Raw genomic sequence first — 18,535 nt, forward strand, 5'->3', positions numbered from 1 at the left:
TGATACCAGCCATGAGAGTCTACTCTAAACATAATAAAGCGATAAGAATAATCTGCTGCTGCTTTGGTGTTATAAGTATACTTATCCTGGACCATTGCAAGTTTTATAAAATTGTTCATAAAGCTACACACATTTACTTACAACCTGATAATGGTGTCTAGTTGCATTAGGAACACTACTAATAAACTGAAAGCCATACAAATACAAAATTTTGATATGGCAATATAAACTGCTATCTCATATACATATACACCTAATGAACGGAAATAAACATGAGAAATCAGTTCCACCCACTTTTTATAAGAAAATATGTATGATGACACATAAACATACTATCATATCAGAGTTTTACAGAAAAGGCCCACTCGAAATTAGAAATAGTTGAGAAGAAGGCAGTGAAAAAGAAAAGTTGGGACAAATTGTGTGCACTAGGTAGCTCAGTGGACAAAGAACTGTCAGCATAAAAAAAAAGATATACATTCAGTTTGGTTAGGATCAGATACGGGCTTCAGTGCAGATTATGAGATTTCATTAGCAAACTGTGTAGATGAAGGTAATACTACAGGAGATCTAAATTGGAGTATCTTCTTTGATAACTGCTAACTCTAGATAGATTATTAAGGACGGAAGGCACAGAACACCACTGACCAACAAACTAAAGCCTCAACTACAACTTTCAATGTTACTCCTTAGCTGTACTAGTTCACCATTGATTTAAGCTGTATTTGAAAAGGATGCTGCTACTTTAGTATGTGCCCAATTGCTAGAGCTCTTGTTTATCGAACACTGGGCTTATAACTAATACTAACCACATGCTTTTGCAAATACACTGGAACTTCAATTTTGTGTTCTCCAATTTTAAGTTTTTTCCTGATTTTACATTTCTTCCTAGTAAGTTTTACCTTAACTCTAGATGCTTACTCAACCTCTCAGTTGACTTTGTCCTGTTTTCTTCCTATTGACATTTGATGTGACTGAATGAGTTATAAGTGGCATAAAAGGCAGATGGTTCACACCACGGGTGGTGGTGGAATTAAGGGAATATTTTAGGCCATTGTGAAGAGAGGAGATGTGAGGAGGAAATGCTGATGTAATCCACAATCGATGTTGCCAATACAACTTGTAACATTTAGCTTCACCGCACCACAATTATGATACAACTACTGCTAGGTTGCAGTGGTAATGGAAAAACGAGACAGTCAACTTGAAGTGCTCTGGATCGAGCCAGTACGTGACGAACGGATCCAGCCATCACCTTTTCTTGTGTCATTTATAACTCAAGTCTCATTTTTTGTATGTATTTCTGATGTACTGTATTCAGCAACAATATCAATTGTCAACCTTTTAAATTCAAGCACTGAGTCTCCAAGAATATGCTTGGTCATAATCAATGAAACATCGCCCATTTCCAGCTAGTGAACTCTTATCAGCAGGCAATTTCTTAAGTCACCCAATAACCAGCACAGCCATGCTGAAAATATACTTTTCATGCAGATGATGTGCTTCGACAAAGATGTCACATGGAAATAGAACAAGGGTTTTGTGATAGCACCTTTTAAAGATTTTTGTGTTCAAAACTGACATGATACAGGTTGCAACAACGACATACACTACTCATGTATATACTTTGCACTGCACACACCACACACTGTAGATCATAAAGATCAGCAGCAGTGATAGAGGGCATGAAGCAAAGCTGTAGTACCTGAACTTTCTTTCAAATTTACATTTTACATAATGTACAGAAATTCACTGAGCTCACTTCTAATAGGCTTGTAACATCAACAGGGGAAGTAAACTCATTTTTTCACATCTCTTCTTCTCTCAACAAGCCTAAAATAACACTTTAATGGTGGTGAGACTGTGAAGTGCAGCTCACAAGAAAAGCTTTAAATAAAGTATGTCATCAAGCAGATGTATGCATTTATGCTTATGGTTTAACCACTTAGCTGCTGTGATGTTTTTAGTTTAATTCAGCATGTTCATCGATTTTTTATTTTTCTGGGTAAGCGCAAAGGACGATCTCTCAAAAATGCATGTTTTGAACATATAAATTGTGGTCATAGCATGTTGGAAAACAGCTTGATTACCTTGTACCCAGAAATCAATTTCAATTTTTTTTTTTTTTTTTTTTTTTTTTTTTTTTTTTTTTTTTTTGAGAACTGAGGAAATTCATTACCACAAATTAATGTATCAACAATGTATTGCACATTTAATTTCCTTCACATAGATAGATTTTACACAAAGCATTGGAGAGGATTGTGATTTTTAATTATGTATGCCAATTACATGTGTTTTTGCTCATATTTTGGAAGGTTTTCCTTGATTCTGAATTTTCCTCAGTTTTGCATTTTTTAAGTCATGATCACATGAAAACATAAAATAGGGGTTTCACTGTATATTTAAACATACTACCTGCACATTAGTACATACCATTTAAATTATCTGAACAAGAGTGAGAACTTACGAGGCAGATGTCAAAGCAGAAATGAAATGTGACAATGTTGGTCCAACTGAAAGCACTCCAAATTCCACCAGGGTGATAATTCCCTGACACGCAGTAATGCTGATGACTGGATCAGGATCTTCACACTTCTGCCACAGCAATTTCAATTCAGGAAGCTGAAAATATATTAAGACATTGTAGATAATTAACCATACATCTCTGAATATGTACTATTTTGAATAATTCATACCTGGTGTATTTGAGCTGGGTTTGATTCATTTCTGTCTCTGGCAGTATCCACCAATTTTGCAATTGCCTACAACAATAATAATGAGACAGTAATATAAACAATCCAGATTCCAGCATTACGGTTAAAAACCACGTGAACAAAGCAAACACTTCGAGGGACATTGTTTCAACTTACTATATCAATTTTTGAATAGTTAAAGGACTGACTGAATTACTGGTGAATAAAGAAAGAAGGTGTGTTCAACAGTGAAAGCAACATAAGTGTGTTTGTTTAGAAGCTACTGGACCGGGAAGGTGGGACAGGATGAAGGGGTTATTACAAATGCATTCAAAATGTTGATCAGTCTTCCAAGAATGGGTATGTAAGGATCTGTAGCAGTAATGCAGTATAATCAAGAGGTGTCTAAAAGGCTTGAAGGCAATTTCATCTGAGGCAGATGAAGCACCATTCCCACTTTGAGCTTAGTGCTGCAAATGGTCACAAAAAATGCAGGAAAGCAAAAGTGAAACAGTGTCACATTCCAGTGTGTTAATTAGCTGCCAGTCACATTGTGAGTGAGCTGGTGATGTGAATGATCAACTGTGACAACAGCAGAGTTCTAAAATCCTAAATATGCTGAACTATGCAAGTGCAGATTCATGTTAGTGTAACGGTTTTTATACTTTTGTGTCTTCTTAATATTCATTTAATTGTTTCCTTTGTTTTCATGATACACTGCAACTGTTGCATGAGAACTTTATATATTCCCTATGAGTATTCTCCCATAGAGAGGCCAAATATCTGAAAGCAAAAAGTTAGTTACAGTTTTCTACTCCAGAACAAAGAAAAAGCCTACATGCTGCATAAATAAGAATGTTAATTCTATGAAATTTTGGGACTGCAGCCGGGTTACATTGACTTCTTGCCAGGATATATGACTGACAACCATTCAGCCATCTTCAGGTGAGCTACAGGAACACGCCCTGTAGTCACTGGACATAAACACGATAATAGTTCCAGCTGTCAATGACCACTGTCCATTTTATGCCACAACAATGTTTTCTGCAGTGTCATGTCTTCTCATGTTGAACAAAATATAAGATGACCTGTGGCCACACTTTCGTACTGACTGTGCTGGCTTCAGTTCATCACCTCACTTGGATTGGTACAGTAAGAACATACATAGATTCTACAACTCTTCTGGATATTACAGATATGAGTGGCTGGCTAGTTTCTTCTTTTTGGACTGATTCAGTCTGGAGGGAAAATATGGATTTTGTTTATCAGTGACCAATAAAATAGAGAAAAGTTCCAAACCAAATAATGTGATATATTTCCTCTTTTAATAAGTTGTAACTTCTCTCTCTAAAGTCTTATATGTAACCCACCAAGAACACTGTATCATGTCAAAGTACTGATATATTATATTGTTAGAGCTTTTCCCACAGAATCACTTAACAGAATGGCTCTCAAGAATTACATTGTCTTTGACTATAAAAAATCCACAAGTTGATAATCCCCTGAAGACAGCCTAAGAAATTTCCACCCCTGTGTAATTCTTTCATTTCTTAAAGTTATTTATTTCACTGAAGAAAGACGATGTATGTCATTTTCATCAACTGGATGGTTTGAAATGTTGTTGATCGATCTAATAAGTTTTCCAGTGATTAGGTATCTTGTGATTATGCCAATAAAAATATAAATCAGTAAAACAGCAACTCACTTGTCAGATCATGAAGACGAAGTCTTTGGTAAGTATGGTACGGAAAGTTCTTTCTCCCTGTGTATTTGCTCAAAATGCTCTTATACTCACATCAAAAGTGGTTTTGCATCACCACGGTTCCCAGAACTCCTGAAGATAGACGTTGACTGCGGATATTGTATCACAGACACAGTGCCTTTGACTGTTCAGAGATGTCACTAAACCTGCCCAAACATGTAAACAACCATGTATGAGCAGCACCTATTAGATGGAGGGAGTCCGACAGCCAATCAGTTCCAGTCATTCCACCAGGACAGAGGTACACAGCTCGTGTTGTCTGTAGTTCAACCATGTCTAGATGGTCAATACCGCAGTTCGAATGGTTCAAATGGCTGTAAGCACTATGGGACTTAATATCTGAGGTCATCAGTCCTCTAGACTTAAACCTAACTAACCTAAGGATATCACACACATCCATGCCCGAGGCAGGATTCAAACCTGCAGCCATAGCAGCGGCGCAGTTCCGAACTGAAGCGCCTAGAACCACTCGGTTACAGCGGCCAGCACCGCGGTTCGATCACATCCTCGTCATTACTTTGTGCCAGGAAGGGCTCTCAACAAGGGAAGTGTCCAGATGTCTCAGTGTGAACCAACGCGATGTTGTTTGGACATGGAAGAGATACAGAGAGACAGGAACTGTCGATGACATACCTCGCTCAGGCCACCCAAGGGCTACTACTGCAGTGGATGAACGCTACCAACGGATTATGGCTTGGAGGAACCCTGACAGTGACGCCACCATGTTGAACAATGCTTTTCATGCAGCCACAGGACATCGTGTTACAATTTAAACTGTGCGTAATAGGCTGCATGATGCGCGGCTTCACACCCGACATCCATGGCCAGGTCCATCTTTGCAACCACGACACCATACAGCATAGCACAGATGGGCCCAACAACATGGCAAATGGATCTCTCAGGACTGGCATCACTTTCTCTTCACTGTTGAGTGTCACATACGCCTTCAACCAGACAATCATCGGAGGCATGTTTGGAGGCAGCCCGGTCAGGCTGAACACCTTAGACTCACTGTCCAGCGAGTGCAGCAAGGTGGAGGTTCCTTGCCTTTTTGAGGTGGCATTATGTGGGGCCGACATACGCCGCTGGTGGTCATGGAAGGTGCCGTAACGGCTGTACGATGTGTGAATGCCATCCTCCGACCGATAGTCCAACCATATCGGCAGCATACTGGAGAGGTATTCGTCTTCATGGACGACAATTTGCGCCTCCATCATGCACATCTTGTGAATGACTTCCTTCTGGGTAATGACATCGCTGTACTAGAGTGGCCAGCACGTTCTCCAGAGATGGACCCAACTGAACATGCCTGGGAGAGACTCAAAAAGGGCTTTTTATGGACGACGTGACCCACCAACCACTATGAGGGATCTACGCCGAATCGCCGTTGAGGAGTGGGACAATCTGGACCAACAATGCCTTAATGAGCTTGTGAATACTATGCCACAACGAATACAGGCATGCATCACTGAGTATTAGAGGTACCGGTGTGTACAGCAATCTGTACCACCACCTTGATGAGCTCGTGAATAGTATGCCACAACGAATACAGGCATGCATCACTGGGTATTAGAGGTATCGGTGTGTACAGCAATCTGGACCACCACCTCTGAAGGTCTCGCTGTATGGTGGTACAACATGCAATGTGTGGTTTTCATGAGCAATAAAAAAGGCAGAAATGATGTTTATGTTGATAGCTATTCCAATTTTCTGTACAGGTTCCGGAATCCTCGGAACCGAGGTGATGCAAAACTTTTTTTGATGTGTATGGAACAAAACTGTTTCAATTACAGCTTACAGAAGTGTGGAGGCAGTGCATGGACAAACATAAAGATCAGCTTTTATTTATCTTTCAGCTGCAGTATGGAGGCTGTGTAATTGGAGGGATGACTGGTGTCTGAGAATAGGGATAGGAGTGGGAGGGGAAGGGATGCTGCTACAAATGACATGAGTATTGAGGAAGCTATTTTAGTCATCAGTGTTGTAATGTGAACATGTCCAGCAAGAGGGTGACTGAGTTTCTGGTTAGTTTCATGGTGACCTTACATACAAGTAAACTGTGGTTGGTTGTCATAACTACGTAGAATGCTACACAATAGTTTCAGCACAGCTGGTAGATAATACAGCCGCTTTCACACATAGCCATAATGCTGACTCGATTGGAAATATGTTTCCCCAACCACAGCAGGTGTTGGCACACAATTACATGGAACAGCTTTCACAACTGGGAATGACAATTGGGGTGAGAGATTGGGAGTTGGAATGGACACTACCTTTCAATACCACAATCCTTTCCCAGTGTCACCTACTCTGAATCGTACATGTGGAAACTTGCCTTAGTGTATCCTCCATTCCAGTGCCACTAGTCGCTAGTCTCTAACATCAATAATTCCCCTTCTGCTTCCTTGCCACACTCTTTTCTCTCACTGTTCCCTCTCCCCTCTTCTCATCTCCCCTCCCCCACCCCTCCATGTAATACTGTACTGTATTTGTATTAATAGTGTAGTCACCTCTTCTCTCTCTCACATTCACCACCTTTCACAGTTGTTACCAGCATTAATCCACAAATGACTATTGCCACAGAACACACACACAATTTGCACACACATAGCCACTACTGTCTCCAGGTACTACCACCCGACTGAAACTGTGTATGCGGTGAGCAGCAATCTAGAGTGGGGTAGTGGGGGCACGGAACAGCCATGTGGTGGGAGGGGGAAGCATGGCGGTGTCGGGAATGGATGGGAAAAGATACTAGTGCTAACTGTTGGAGCGTGCAGGGACACAAGGACAGGATAGGGCTGTTAAATTCACAACAGGGAGGTTGTGCTTGAGGTGGGGCGGGAAGGGGGGGGGGGGGAGTAGAGAAGAGGAAAGGACTATGTAGCTGTGTTGGTGGGGTAGAAGGCCCCTATCATACTGAAGTGGAAGCAAGTCAAGGAGACAGGGAGGTTATGGGAATGAAGGATATGTTGCAGCAAGGTTTCCTACTTGCAATTCAGAAAAACTGGCATCAGTAGGAATAATACAGATGGTACAGGCTGTGACGCATATCATTTTGGGATGCATGCTTAGTAACTGGGTGGTCCAGTTTCTCTCCTGGCCACAGTTTGGCACTAGCCATTCAAGCAGACAGAAAGCTTAATAGTCATCATACTGTAGAATACAGGGTTGCGGTTGTAGCTAAGTTGGTAAACCACATGGCTGCTTCTAAAGGTGGCCCTGCTTTTGATGAAGTAAGACATTTCTGTAACAGGAATGGAGTAGGTGGTAGTGGGAAGATGTATGGGACAGGTCTTGCATCTAGGTCTATTGCAGTGATAGAAGATACAAGGCAAGGAGTCAGGGGCAGGGGTGGAGTAGGTACAGACAAGAGTATTGTGTATGTAGGGTGAATAGTGGAATACCACTATAGTAGGGAAGTGTAGAGTACTGGGGAAGATATTTCTCATTTCAAGGCATGAAAAAAGGCTCCAGTTCTAGGTTATACCAAGTCACGTGGCCGTACTGTTTTCTGGCCAGACAATGGGTATGTGGGGGAGGGTAGGTTACTGAGGGGACAAGGCACAGAACACATGTTTCTGATGGTAAGGTAATTTCAGTCTGTGAAGGCTGCAGTGAGATCTTTGGCATATTTGAAGAGGGACTACAGATCACTACAGATGCAATCACCATGGGTGGCTAGGCTGTATAGATGGGACGTCTTGGTGTAAAATGAGTGTCATCTGTCAAAATAATGGTACTGCTGGTGGTTGGTTGGTTTGAGAAGAACAGAAGTACTGATGTAGCCATCTTTGGGATGGAGGGCAACATTGAGGAAGGTGGCTTGTTGAGCTGAGGAGGGCCAGCTGAAGCAAATGGGGGAGAAGATATTGTGATTCCAGAGAACTATGGACAGGGTGTCTTCATCCTCAATTTAGATCATGAAGATGTCATCAATGAATGTGTGAGGTCTGGAATTCTATGTGGTTAGGAAGTATTTCTCTAGACAGCCCAGGTTAGCATAGGATGGTGGCATGTGGGTGGCCATTGCTGTCCATGGACTTGTTTGTACAAGACACAACCAAAGGAGAAGTAATTGTGGATGACAATATAGTTGGTCATGGTGACCAGGAAGGAAGATGAAGGTTTGGAGCTAGCCTGGCATTGGGAAAGATGGTGTTCAATAGCAGCAAGCCAAAGACACTGACAATGTCAGTGTAGAGGTACTGGCAACGACAGAGCCAAGCAGGGTGCCAGGTGGTAAAGGACAGAGGAGAGTCGGTAGAGGCAATGGTTAGTATGTTTTATATAGGAAAGAAGGTTAACAATTTGAGGGTGTTGTTGCACATGGACAAATATTCTTTATGTAGAAGTACTATAACCAGCCACAATGGGGCATCCTGGATGGTTAAGTTTATGTACTTCAGGATATACTTAGAAGATAGGAGCAGAGGTAGTGGTGCAGTTATGGAGTGAGATAGACTCAGGGGAGAGGTTCTGAGATGAACCAAAGGATTTGGGGAAAGATTGGAGAGCTTTATTGATTTCTGGAATGGGTTGACTGTGGCAGGGCTTGTATGTGGATGTATCTGATAGCTAGCAAAGTCCGTTTGCCAAGAAATCCCTGCGGTTCATAACCAGATCGGTGAAGCCTTTTTTCAGCAGGTAGATTACAAAGACAGGATCAATTTTTAGGTAGTGGACTGTGGTTCTTTCTGCAGATTTGAGATTGGTTTCCATTCTAAGTGATATAGAGAATGATGGTGATGCAAGGTACAAGGTTAGGAAATTCTGAAAAATTAACAGGGGATGATTTGTGGGCACTGGGGGCGGACCATAGTTGGGTAGAGGAGGAAACTGAGTATGGCAGCATCCAGTATCATTTTTATATTGAGTTCGATTGGGAGGGTTAGTAGCGAAACTATGTCTCCACTGTAGGGACCGAGACAAGAAGGAGAAAAGTACTTCAGCAAATTCAGTATGACTGAATTTGGGAGTGGAGCAGAAGTAAGGCCTTTGAAAGGATTGATACTTCTGTGGGATGGAGGCTTTTGGACAAAAAGTTCATGACTGAGTTGTGGGTCTGTTACACTCAGGGTTCTTAAGAGTGTCGGGAGGGTGTCTCTGAGGATGTGGTAGATGTAGTATGTCTGGAAAGCATGATTTGGTGGATGTGAGGGAATGTTTGTTGGAGGCTCTTGTAGTGGTGGTGGTGGTGGTGGTGGTGGTGGTGGTGGATAGTGATAGTCCAAGGTGGGAGTATGAGGTGGTGAGATTGGACAGTTTTTTGAGGTGGTATTGTGCATAACACTCTGGATGCTGGAGGCCAAGGGTTTCTACCTGGGAGATGGGATGCAGGAACTTTTTTTATTGCAACCTAGGATGATGGTGAAGAAGTAATGCAGCAAATTTTGGGCCAATTTATATGGTTTTGCAGGACTATGTTGGTAAGGGCTATGGACAAACAGAATTTAAACTTATGGAGGTGATTATGGAAGGACAGTTTGCAGCTATAAATGAGTAACTTGATGTCAGGCCATTTTGGAGGATTCCATGAGATGCAGAAACAATTTGTAGGACTGGCTGGTGAGTACCTATCCATGGCTCAATGCCTCCTCCATGTCATGAGTAGCAATCTACCCATTTCACAATGTTGTTATTCCATCCTGGACTTTATACAGTTTGATTTTACAATACACAGGGTGATTCAAACAGAAAGAACAGATTTCAGTTGTTTATCACAAACTGTGAAAGATAGAAACACATTGTTCATCTCACTGGACATAGGAAGGTCCACTGTTTTATGTTTGCACAGACACTATACTATACACTCAGCATGAGCACCATTTGTTGCTCGAGAAACATTGAAATGGTAGTCCATTTTATTTGATGCATGAATCAACAAGTCTCTGTGTACTGAATCAACAGTTTCAACAATTCAATTTCTCAGCTATGGAAGAGTAGCTGCCACAGGTGGGGCAAAGACACTGTCTTTTATGTACCTCCACAGAAATAAATAAATAAGTAAATAAATCACAAAGTATGGGGAGGCCAAAATCAAAAAACAAGATCTCTGTTGTCCACCTCTTCCAATCCAATGTTATGGGATGGTGTTGTTTAGATAATGATGTACCTCAAGGTGAAAATGAGATGGGGTGCCTCCATGCATTCAAACTAAATCACCAGACTCTTCGTGAAATCAAGAAAACAACCAATTTTGAAGAATGCCCAAGTATGAGATTCCTGTCACTGTTTTCTCTGCAGAAAAGATAGGGCCATAAACTCTGTGAGCAGAAATGGCGCAAAAGAGAAACACATTCAGCCTTGGTGAGTCTCTCATGTTCAATGACGATGCCAGGACTTTGTGACTCCAAATTCTTCCATTGTGGCAGTTTACTTTACCCAGCATATGGAACATCAATCTGTCCAAAAATATGAGTCATTCAGGAAAAGGGTCCTCTGTCACATCCTGGAGAACTGAAATGCAAAATTCGTACCTTCTGTTTTGGTTGTCGGGATGCAACTGCTGCAGTAACTGCAACTTGTAAAGCTTCATATCAAGCATTGTTTCGGAACACATCACACCACTGTTTGAGAAAATGAAATAATACTATACTAACAGCTGTTATACTGATATTGTTTTACTAGGCAACCAGTTTCAACATTCCGATCACATCATCTTCAGGCCTGTTGCATATATGACACCAAGTACAAAGGCATTAATACTCGTATCTGGTTCCATAGATATACAAACTTCATGAACATTTGTGCTTTTCACACATGTGACAGCAACTGTTGTTTGAGGAAGCTGAAGTTCCTGGCAGGCCCGTCTTGTGGACTTCCGATGGCTCCATGTGAACATATCTCTGATAGACTCAACATTTTCATCAGATGTGTATGGCCAACCAGTGCTCTTCCCTTTGCACATGCAACCAACTTTCAAGAATGCTCCTCTATCCAGTAATAGTTTGTCTGTAATAAACAACTGAAATCTGTTTTTTTCTTTTTGAATCACCTGGTATATATATTCAGGGTGATTCAGCTGCCTCTACTGATGTTTTATGCAACCTGCAATATTATATATGGCCTTTAATACCCCGTGAGATTTTTATATTGTCTCATTCACTACGCACAAACTATTAGTCTTACAGAAAAAATGAACAGGTCCATTTTGTAGGAAATTTAATGTAGTTCAATTATCTATTGGGATACATTTTCGCTGGAGGCTGTGTTCTTCAAAAAAAAAATTACAAAAGTAACCTCCAAACACATCTCCACCACCACACTCATCCTTCACTAGTCAGGATTTCTAGTATGTTGTTCATGGTACTATCTCCTACCACTGCACAAAAATTTCCACCTACACGAATTATTCCCGTTATTCGACCTTTTCTGGTCCCAAATGATTGAGCTATTATGCCCGTGCCAGTAACAGTAGTGAAAGAAAAATCACTTTAGTAAATATTACGCTAAACCTAATTATATTGACAACTCAATCCAAACTTAACCCTCACAAGCAGAGTAGTTTCATAGTCAGAAGGCCTGATGAATATAAAGCTAATAGTTTGTGCATAGTTAGTGATAGAATATGAAAATATCATGTGTGCTTTTAAAGGAGAGATATAACATTGCAGGTTGCATAAAACAACATAGGTAGAGGCAGCTGAATCGTTCTGTATGTATATTAGAGAATAAGCAGCTGCCTTGGGGAGGGGGGGGGGGGGGGGGGGGAGCTCCTCCTTACACCACTTAACTGTTGTTTTTACCTAATACTCCAAACAGAACATTTATTTAATTTTACTCAGAGCACAGTCAGCAGCCTATATAATGACAAATAAAGATCAGTTTAACACAAACATTAGAGTTTACATTCTTCAATCAAAAACTTTTGATAAATTGTAGGAGTGGCTAAGAAAGTATTTTTTGAATATCTGGGGACTTTCAAGTTCCTATCTACTGATTATGAGACACCTATCATAAAATTATGTAACAGAATGAAAATCTCTCAATTCAGAATCGTAGATAGAGAAGCAAAGTCTATATGGAAATTATTTTTACCTCTGGTGCTGTGAATAGTACGGAATGTGTGTGTGTGTGTGTGTGTGTGTGTGTGTGTGTGTGTGTGAGGGGGAGGGGGGGGGGGGAGAGAGAAGAAAATGGAAAACTGGCCTTTTTTTGGGAGGGAACCACCATCTGCAGGTGAGTTGGGGAGGAGAAGGACACAGAGGGGGAGGAAGCAATGGACAAAGAGAATGGAAGGAAGAGATAAATAGAGAGGGCGACAAACAGAGAGAAAGTGGGGAGGAGGAGATGGACAGAGAGGGTGAGAGAAGGATGAGATGGGCAGAAAGGGGGTAGAAGGAAATGGCCAGAGAAGCAGGAAGGAAGAGATGGGCAAAGAGGGGGCACAGAGGAGATGGATAGAGAGGGGGATGAGTTTGTTTTATTTTGTTTTAGGGTGCAAAAACAACTACGGTCATATGAGTCGATGTCAGAACAGCAAAACATGAAGACTAAGAGAGGAGCTAAGAACAACTGCATGTGAATCCCAATCGACGGAAGAGAAGACAGCTAAAAATAGGGACATGGAGAAAGGTCTATAAAATATACCATAAAGAAATGGAGATCCTGAACCAAAAATTAAATGTCCTTTGCCATATTACTTCGACAGATATAAAGTAAAATGCAGTCTACAGCCCGTGTGTCATTCACTAAAAAGGTCGATAACTCAGACGGCAAACACAAACGAGAAAGTAAGTGGGGGGGGGGGAGGGGGGGGGGGGTGTGAAGTGATTAAGAAAAGGGCATTCTGTCAGGAAATGGCAGACCATCAAGGGTTGAGCACAAAGTGGTGGGGAAGCTCCACTTAACAAATGGCGATGACTAAAAAGACAGCATCTGATATGCAACCCAGCTAAAATGATCTCACAGCAAGAGGGCTGAGCCACTGGGAGAGGCTTAATAACCTGGAGCTTGTTCCCCTGAAGGAAGGACCAATGGTGATGCCAAAGTGACACCACCTACTGACAGATGACAACAAAGAGATCATCGGAGGGAATGTAAGAACTAGTGGGCTGAGGTTCAAGGACTGCAGCTTTGGCAGCAGCATCAGCGGCCTTGTTTCCTGTCCGACTGACATGACCAGGAACCCACATAAACATCACAGTGACTACACCAAGAGTGAGCAAGTGACAGCTTTCCTAGACCCATTGCCCTAAGGGGTGGATGGTGTGCAGCACACAGAAGCTTTAAAGGGCAATGAGAGAGAGTCAGAGCAGATGATGCAATTGAAAAGCCTGTGTTGTCAGATGTACTGTGTAGTCTGATACAGGGCAAAAAGCTCTGCTGTAAATACTGAGTAGTGTTCTGGAAGCCGATACTGAAAAACATCGGTGCCAATGACGAAGGCACACCAACACCATGGTCAGTCTGAGAGCCATCAGTGTACACAAAGGTATTATCGCGAAGTTCCATGCAAAGGTCGTGAAACTGAAGGTGGTAGAGCGAGGCTGGAGTAGTGTCCTGGAAGTGAATGAAGGCTAAGGTGAACATGGGCCATCACACAAAGCCAAGATGGTGAAGAGTTCACACCCATCGGGGAAGTGGCAGCTAGCGTGAATTTAAGCTGCTGGAGCAAGAGCTGAAAGCTAACTCCAGGAGGTAACAAAGAAGAGGGATGCGCCCCATACTGGCAATCAAAGGAGTCATCGAAGAAGGCGGTACAGGATGGGTGGCCACGCATAGCAGACAAACAGTATGCACATCTGCTGAGGAGAAAGTCACAGCAGTAGGACAACAATAGTTTGGCAGCTTCTGCATAGACTCTCAACAGGGATAGCGAAAAATGTGCAGTGGCCGAATGGATGCAATGATAGTGGATAGTACTGAAATTGCATGAGAGCGACAGATGTGCATGTGAATAAACTAAACACCCACAGTCTGCTTTCAAATAGACAAGAGGCAGTACAATTGAAGGATGGTCATTTTATCTGCTCCCCAGGAAGTACTGCTGAGGATATGTAGGACGTTGAGGGACCGCATACAGTGGACTGCCAGGTAAGACAAGTAGGAGGACCAAGAATGTTTCCTATCAAGCATGAGCCCCAGGAATTTCGCAGTTTCAACAAACAGAAGAGCAACACACCCAAGATGTAAATATAATGGAAGAAACCAACTGCTCTACCAGAAATTCATACAAACGGTTTTGTCAGTGGAAAAATGAAAGCCTTTGTCAATCCTCCATGAGTAAAACAATTGAGACATCACTGAAGGTGCCACTCAATGATACAAGTCTGTGGAGAACTGCAATAGACGGCACAACTGTCAATGGAAAGGGAGCACGACATGCCTAGCAGGAGACAGGCCATTATAGGGTTAATAGCGATAGCAAAGAGGATGACGCTCAGGACAGATCCCTGAGGCACACCGCTTCCTGGATAAAGGTGTCCGACAAGGCAGAACCCACATGTACCCCAAAAACTTCGTCTTTTAAAAATTCGTGAAGGAAATGGGGCATGTGACCATGGAAGCCCCCCAAGTGTAGAGAGTATGGAGGATACCAGTCCTCCAGCAGGTGTCATAGGCTTTATCCAAATAGAAAAACACGGCCACAGTCTGGGATTTCTGGAGAAAAACATGCATGACATTGGTGGACAAAGTGACAAGATGGTCAACTGCAGAATGGCATGCTCAAAATCCACACTGTGCTGTGGTTAGTAAATTGCGAGACTTGGGCCACCATACCAGCTGGACAAGAATCATAGGTTCCATCACTTTGCAAACACAGCTGGGGAGAGAAATGGGGCAGTATCTAGAAGGAAGGTGTTTGTCCTTACTGGGCTTAGGTATGGATATGTCAGTGGCTTCATGCCAGCATCTGAGAAACGTGCTCTCTACCTGGACATGGTTGTACATATGAAGCAGAAAGTGCTTACCCGCAAGAGAAAGGTTCTGCAACATCTGAATGTGAACATCATCTGGCCCTGGACCACAGGATCAGGATTAAGTGAGAGCATGATATAGCTCCCTCATAATAAAGATGGCATTGTAGCCCTCATGTTTCTGGGAAGAAAAGGGTATTGCCCGAGCCTCCTCTGCTTGTTTCCGATGGAGGAAGGCAGGGTGATAGTGGGAGGAGAGTGCAATCCCCACAAAATGGAAGCACGAGGTGTTGGAGACAGCAATAGGGTCAACGATGACATCATCTGCTACTGTAGGCTGGAAACTGGGGAATGGATCTTGGTCCCAGAGAGCTGTTGGAGGTTGGCCCACACAATGAAAGAAGGAGCGGAACTGTTAAAACAACTAGTGAATGAAATCCAGCTAGCTTTTTTGCTGTCCTGAAGAATTCAACGACACTGTGCATGCGACTGTTTATAATGAATGCAGTTTGCCATCATGGGATGATGGTTAAAAATGCAGAGAGCACGTCTCCAAGTGCGAATAGCATTGTGGCGTGCCTCAGTCCACCAAGGGACAGGGACACGGCGTGGTAAAGAGGAAGTTCGAGGAATGGAAAGTCATGCAGCAGTAAGGATAGCGTTTGTAAGATATTCTACCTGGTCACCACAACTGGAAAATGTTGTTTGCTGAAGGTCACCGGGGAGGATTAAAGCCTCCAGTCGGCCTTAGTAAGCTGCCATTTGGGTTTGCAAGTAGGTAGGGTAGGAGTCAGCAAACAGATAGCACACGAGCAATGGTTACTCTAGTATGTGCCAGAGGGAACGGGCCATTTGAGACAATGGGCAAGTTGGGCAGTGCAGAGGGATAGGTCCAAATGGGAATAGGTGCGTGTGCAGTCTGAAAGAAATGTGGGTGCTCCAGTGTTGAGGCAGAGGAGGTTAACTTGATTGAGAAGGTCAGCCAAGAGGGTACCTCTTGGACAGGTTCTGGGAGAACCTCAAAGGGGATGATGCACAATAAAAGTCACCGAGCAGCAGAAAGGGGTGAGGTAGCTGACCAATAAGCTGGAGTAACTCTGCCCTGGTGACATTGAATGATGGAGGGATGTAAAGGGTACATAGGGTAAAGGTCAAGTGAGAAAGGAAAAGGCAAACTGTAACAGCTTGAAGGTGGGTAGTCAGGGAGGTGGGTTGACTATGAACATCATCCATATGAGCCATCCTTGAGGGAAGGTCAAAGTGAACCGGGAAGAAATGCAAGAGTTCAAAGCGGTCATGAGGATGCAATTTTGTTCCTGGAGGCAGAGAACAAGTGGATGCTGCGATTGTAAGAGCAGCCATAAATGCTCTTTGTTTGATCAAAGGCCATGAATGTTCCACTGAAGGACAGTCATAACAAGAAAAGGGGAGGAGGGAAAGGAAGAAGGGGTGTCATCTCAGCGGCTGCCAAGTGCCAGCCTTCAAAGACTCACTGCTACAGGGTGCAGAGGCTGGAGGATTCTGTTCCATAATATCTACAGAGATGTCAGCACTCTCCCTTTGTCGATCTGTGGAGCCCAGGGCAGAAAAATGGTTGGCGGTGCACACCAGTGGCACACAAGTCAGCTGAGCGAGAGTATCACATGGCGACACCGTCAAAGAGGATCTCCAAGCTGGCAAAGGACAACACTGTTTGACTTCTTGGAGCCTTTCCAGCTGACAGAGGAAGACTCAGATGTTTGTTGGCTGGTGGTATGTAGGAAGTCTTCGCAGGAATATTCCTTCTGTCCTTTCTAGCCTGCTGGTCATGTAGCAGGTGACTTTGTCCCATGAGGCAAAAGTCTGGTGACTTGTACAGCTGGACAAGGAGACGGTGATGTCACCACGACACTTAATGGAGCGAGATGTAGCAAGAACAGTACTGTTAAGTGCCAGATGGTTGAAGGCAGGGTTTGTGACTACCCAATAACTTGCAAGCAACTGGGTAAGACATTTTTTCCTTTACCCAGATCTCCTGGACAGCCCACTTGTTGACACACATGTAACAATTGCAAGACAAGACAGCATTGTTGCCATTCCAGCTGATACAGCAGGAAGGAGGAGGCGGACAATCGCTCTCGTGAGCATCCTACCACAGACTACACATTTGGCCAGGTGTCGACAGGACATTCGAGTATGGCTGAAATGATGACACTGGTAACAGTGCAAAAGGTTCAGAACATATGGTCATACTGTGCTAACTTCATAGCCTTTTTTTTATCTTGGATGGAAGTAACATCCTATAAAAAGAAAGAAAAAGAGTGTGTGTGGGCACTATGGATGCACTTACCTTTTTCATCACGTGGTGGACTGCAATGACACCCCGATCAGAGAGGTATGCTTGGACTTCTGCCTCAGTCAGACCATCAAGCAGCCTAGTGTACATAACACCATTGGAAGGATTCAGAGTTCTATGGGCCTCAACACAAACAGGCTAGCCATGAAGAAGCGAAGAGGCAAGCAGTTGTTGTGCTTGAGAGTCAGACGTGCCACGGCATAAACGAGAGCAGAATTTCACAGGACCAGCAATTGCATCAACACCTTTCTGAATAATAAGTGGATTTACTGTAGCGAAGGACTGACAGTCTTCAGTAAGTGAAACCACGAGGAACCATGATGCAGCTTGGAGGGTCTTTGAATCGGGAGCTTCATTCCGTTTACTTTTGGTACACGTTGACTGCAAAGATGATGATTGGTTCATTGAGAGAAAATCCCCCACGATTGCCAGCATCTCTGATGGTGCGCTCCTTCCAACTGTGCCCCCCCCCCTCCCCCACCCCTTCAGAAGGGGCTGACCCACATTAGGTGATTTTTCACACCTCAACTCACACCTCCCGAACACCTGACAGAGGGACCAATTGGCAATTTGGAAATGTAGCAGCTCAGGCAATTACCACTCCCTGGGCCTGGCCTGTACCAGGGGGTATGTGTGAGCCCTACCTGTCGACCCTGGGCTGGGAATTATGCATTAACCAGTCACCTACTATGTGTCAGATGCATGGGCCAGCACATAGGGAGGAAGAAGAAAAAGAGGAACCTCAAATGCCAAAACAGAGGAAGGAGAGGAGAAGGTGAATGAAGAAAGAAAAAAGGAATGAAAAATAGTGGTGCGACTGTTCTGATGTTAGCCACTGGAAATGTAGAACACATTCCCAAAAACACCCCAGACATGTTCCCCA

At 43.1% G+C, this 18,535-nt stretch overlaps 1 protein-coding gene across 2 annotated transcripts in view; it reads right to left on the reverse strand.

Moving 5' to 3' along the window:
- LOC126262282 (focadhesin) overlaps window positions 1–18,535 on the reverse strand; it is a 298,944-nt gene that overhangs the window by 255,495 nt on the left and 24,914 nt on the right. For both annotated transcript variants that reach the window (XM_049958798.1, XM_049958799.1), the window contains exons 3-4: window positions 2,697–2,762; window positions 2,468–2,622 (exon numbers count right to left, since the gene is read on the reverse strand). In XM_049958798.1, the coding sequence (XP_049814755.1) occupies window positions 2,468–2,622; window positions 2,697–2,762 (221 nt within the window). The remainder of the gene's footprint in view (window positions 1–2,467; window positions 2,623–2,696; window positions 2,763–18,535) is intronic.

Source organism: Schistocerca nitens, chromosome 6 (assembly GCF_023898315.1).
Source record: "Schistocerca nitens isolate TAMUIC-IGC-003100 chromosome 6, iqSchNite1.1, whole genome shotgun sequence".
NCBI classification, from domain to species: domain Eukaryota; kingdom Metazoa; phylum Arthropoda; class Insecta; order Orthoptera; family Acrididae; genus Schistocerca; species Schistocerca nitens.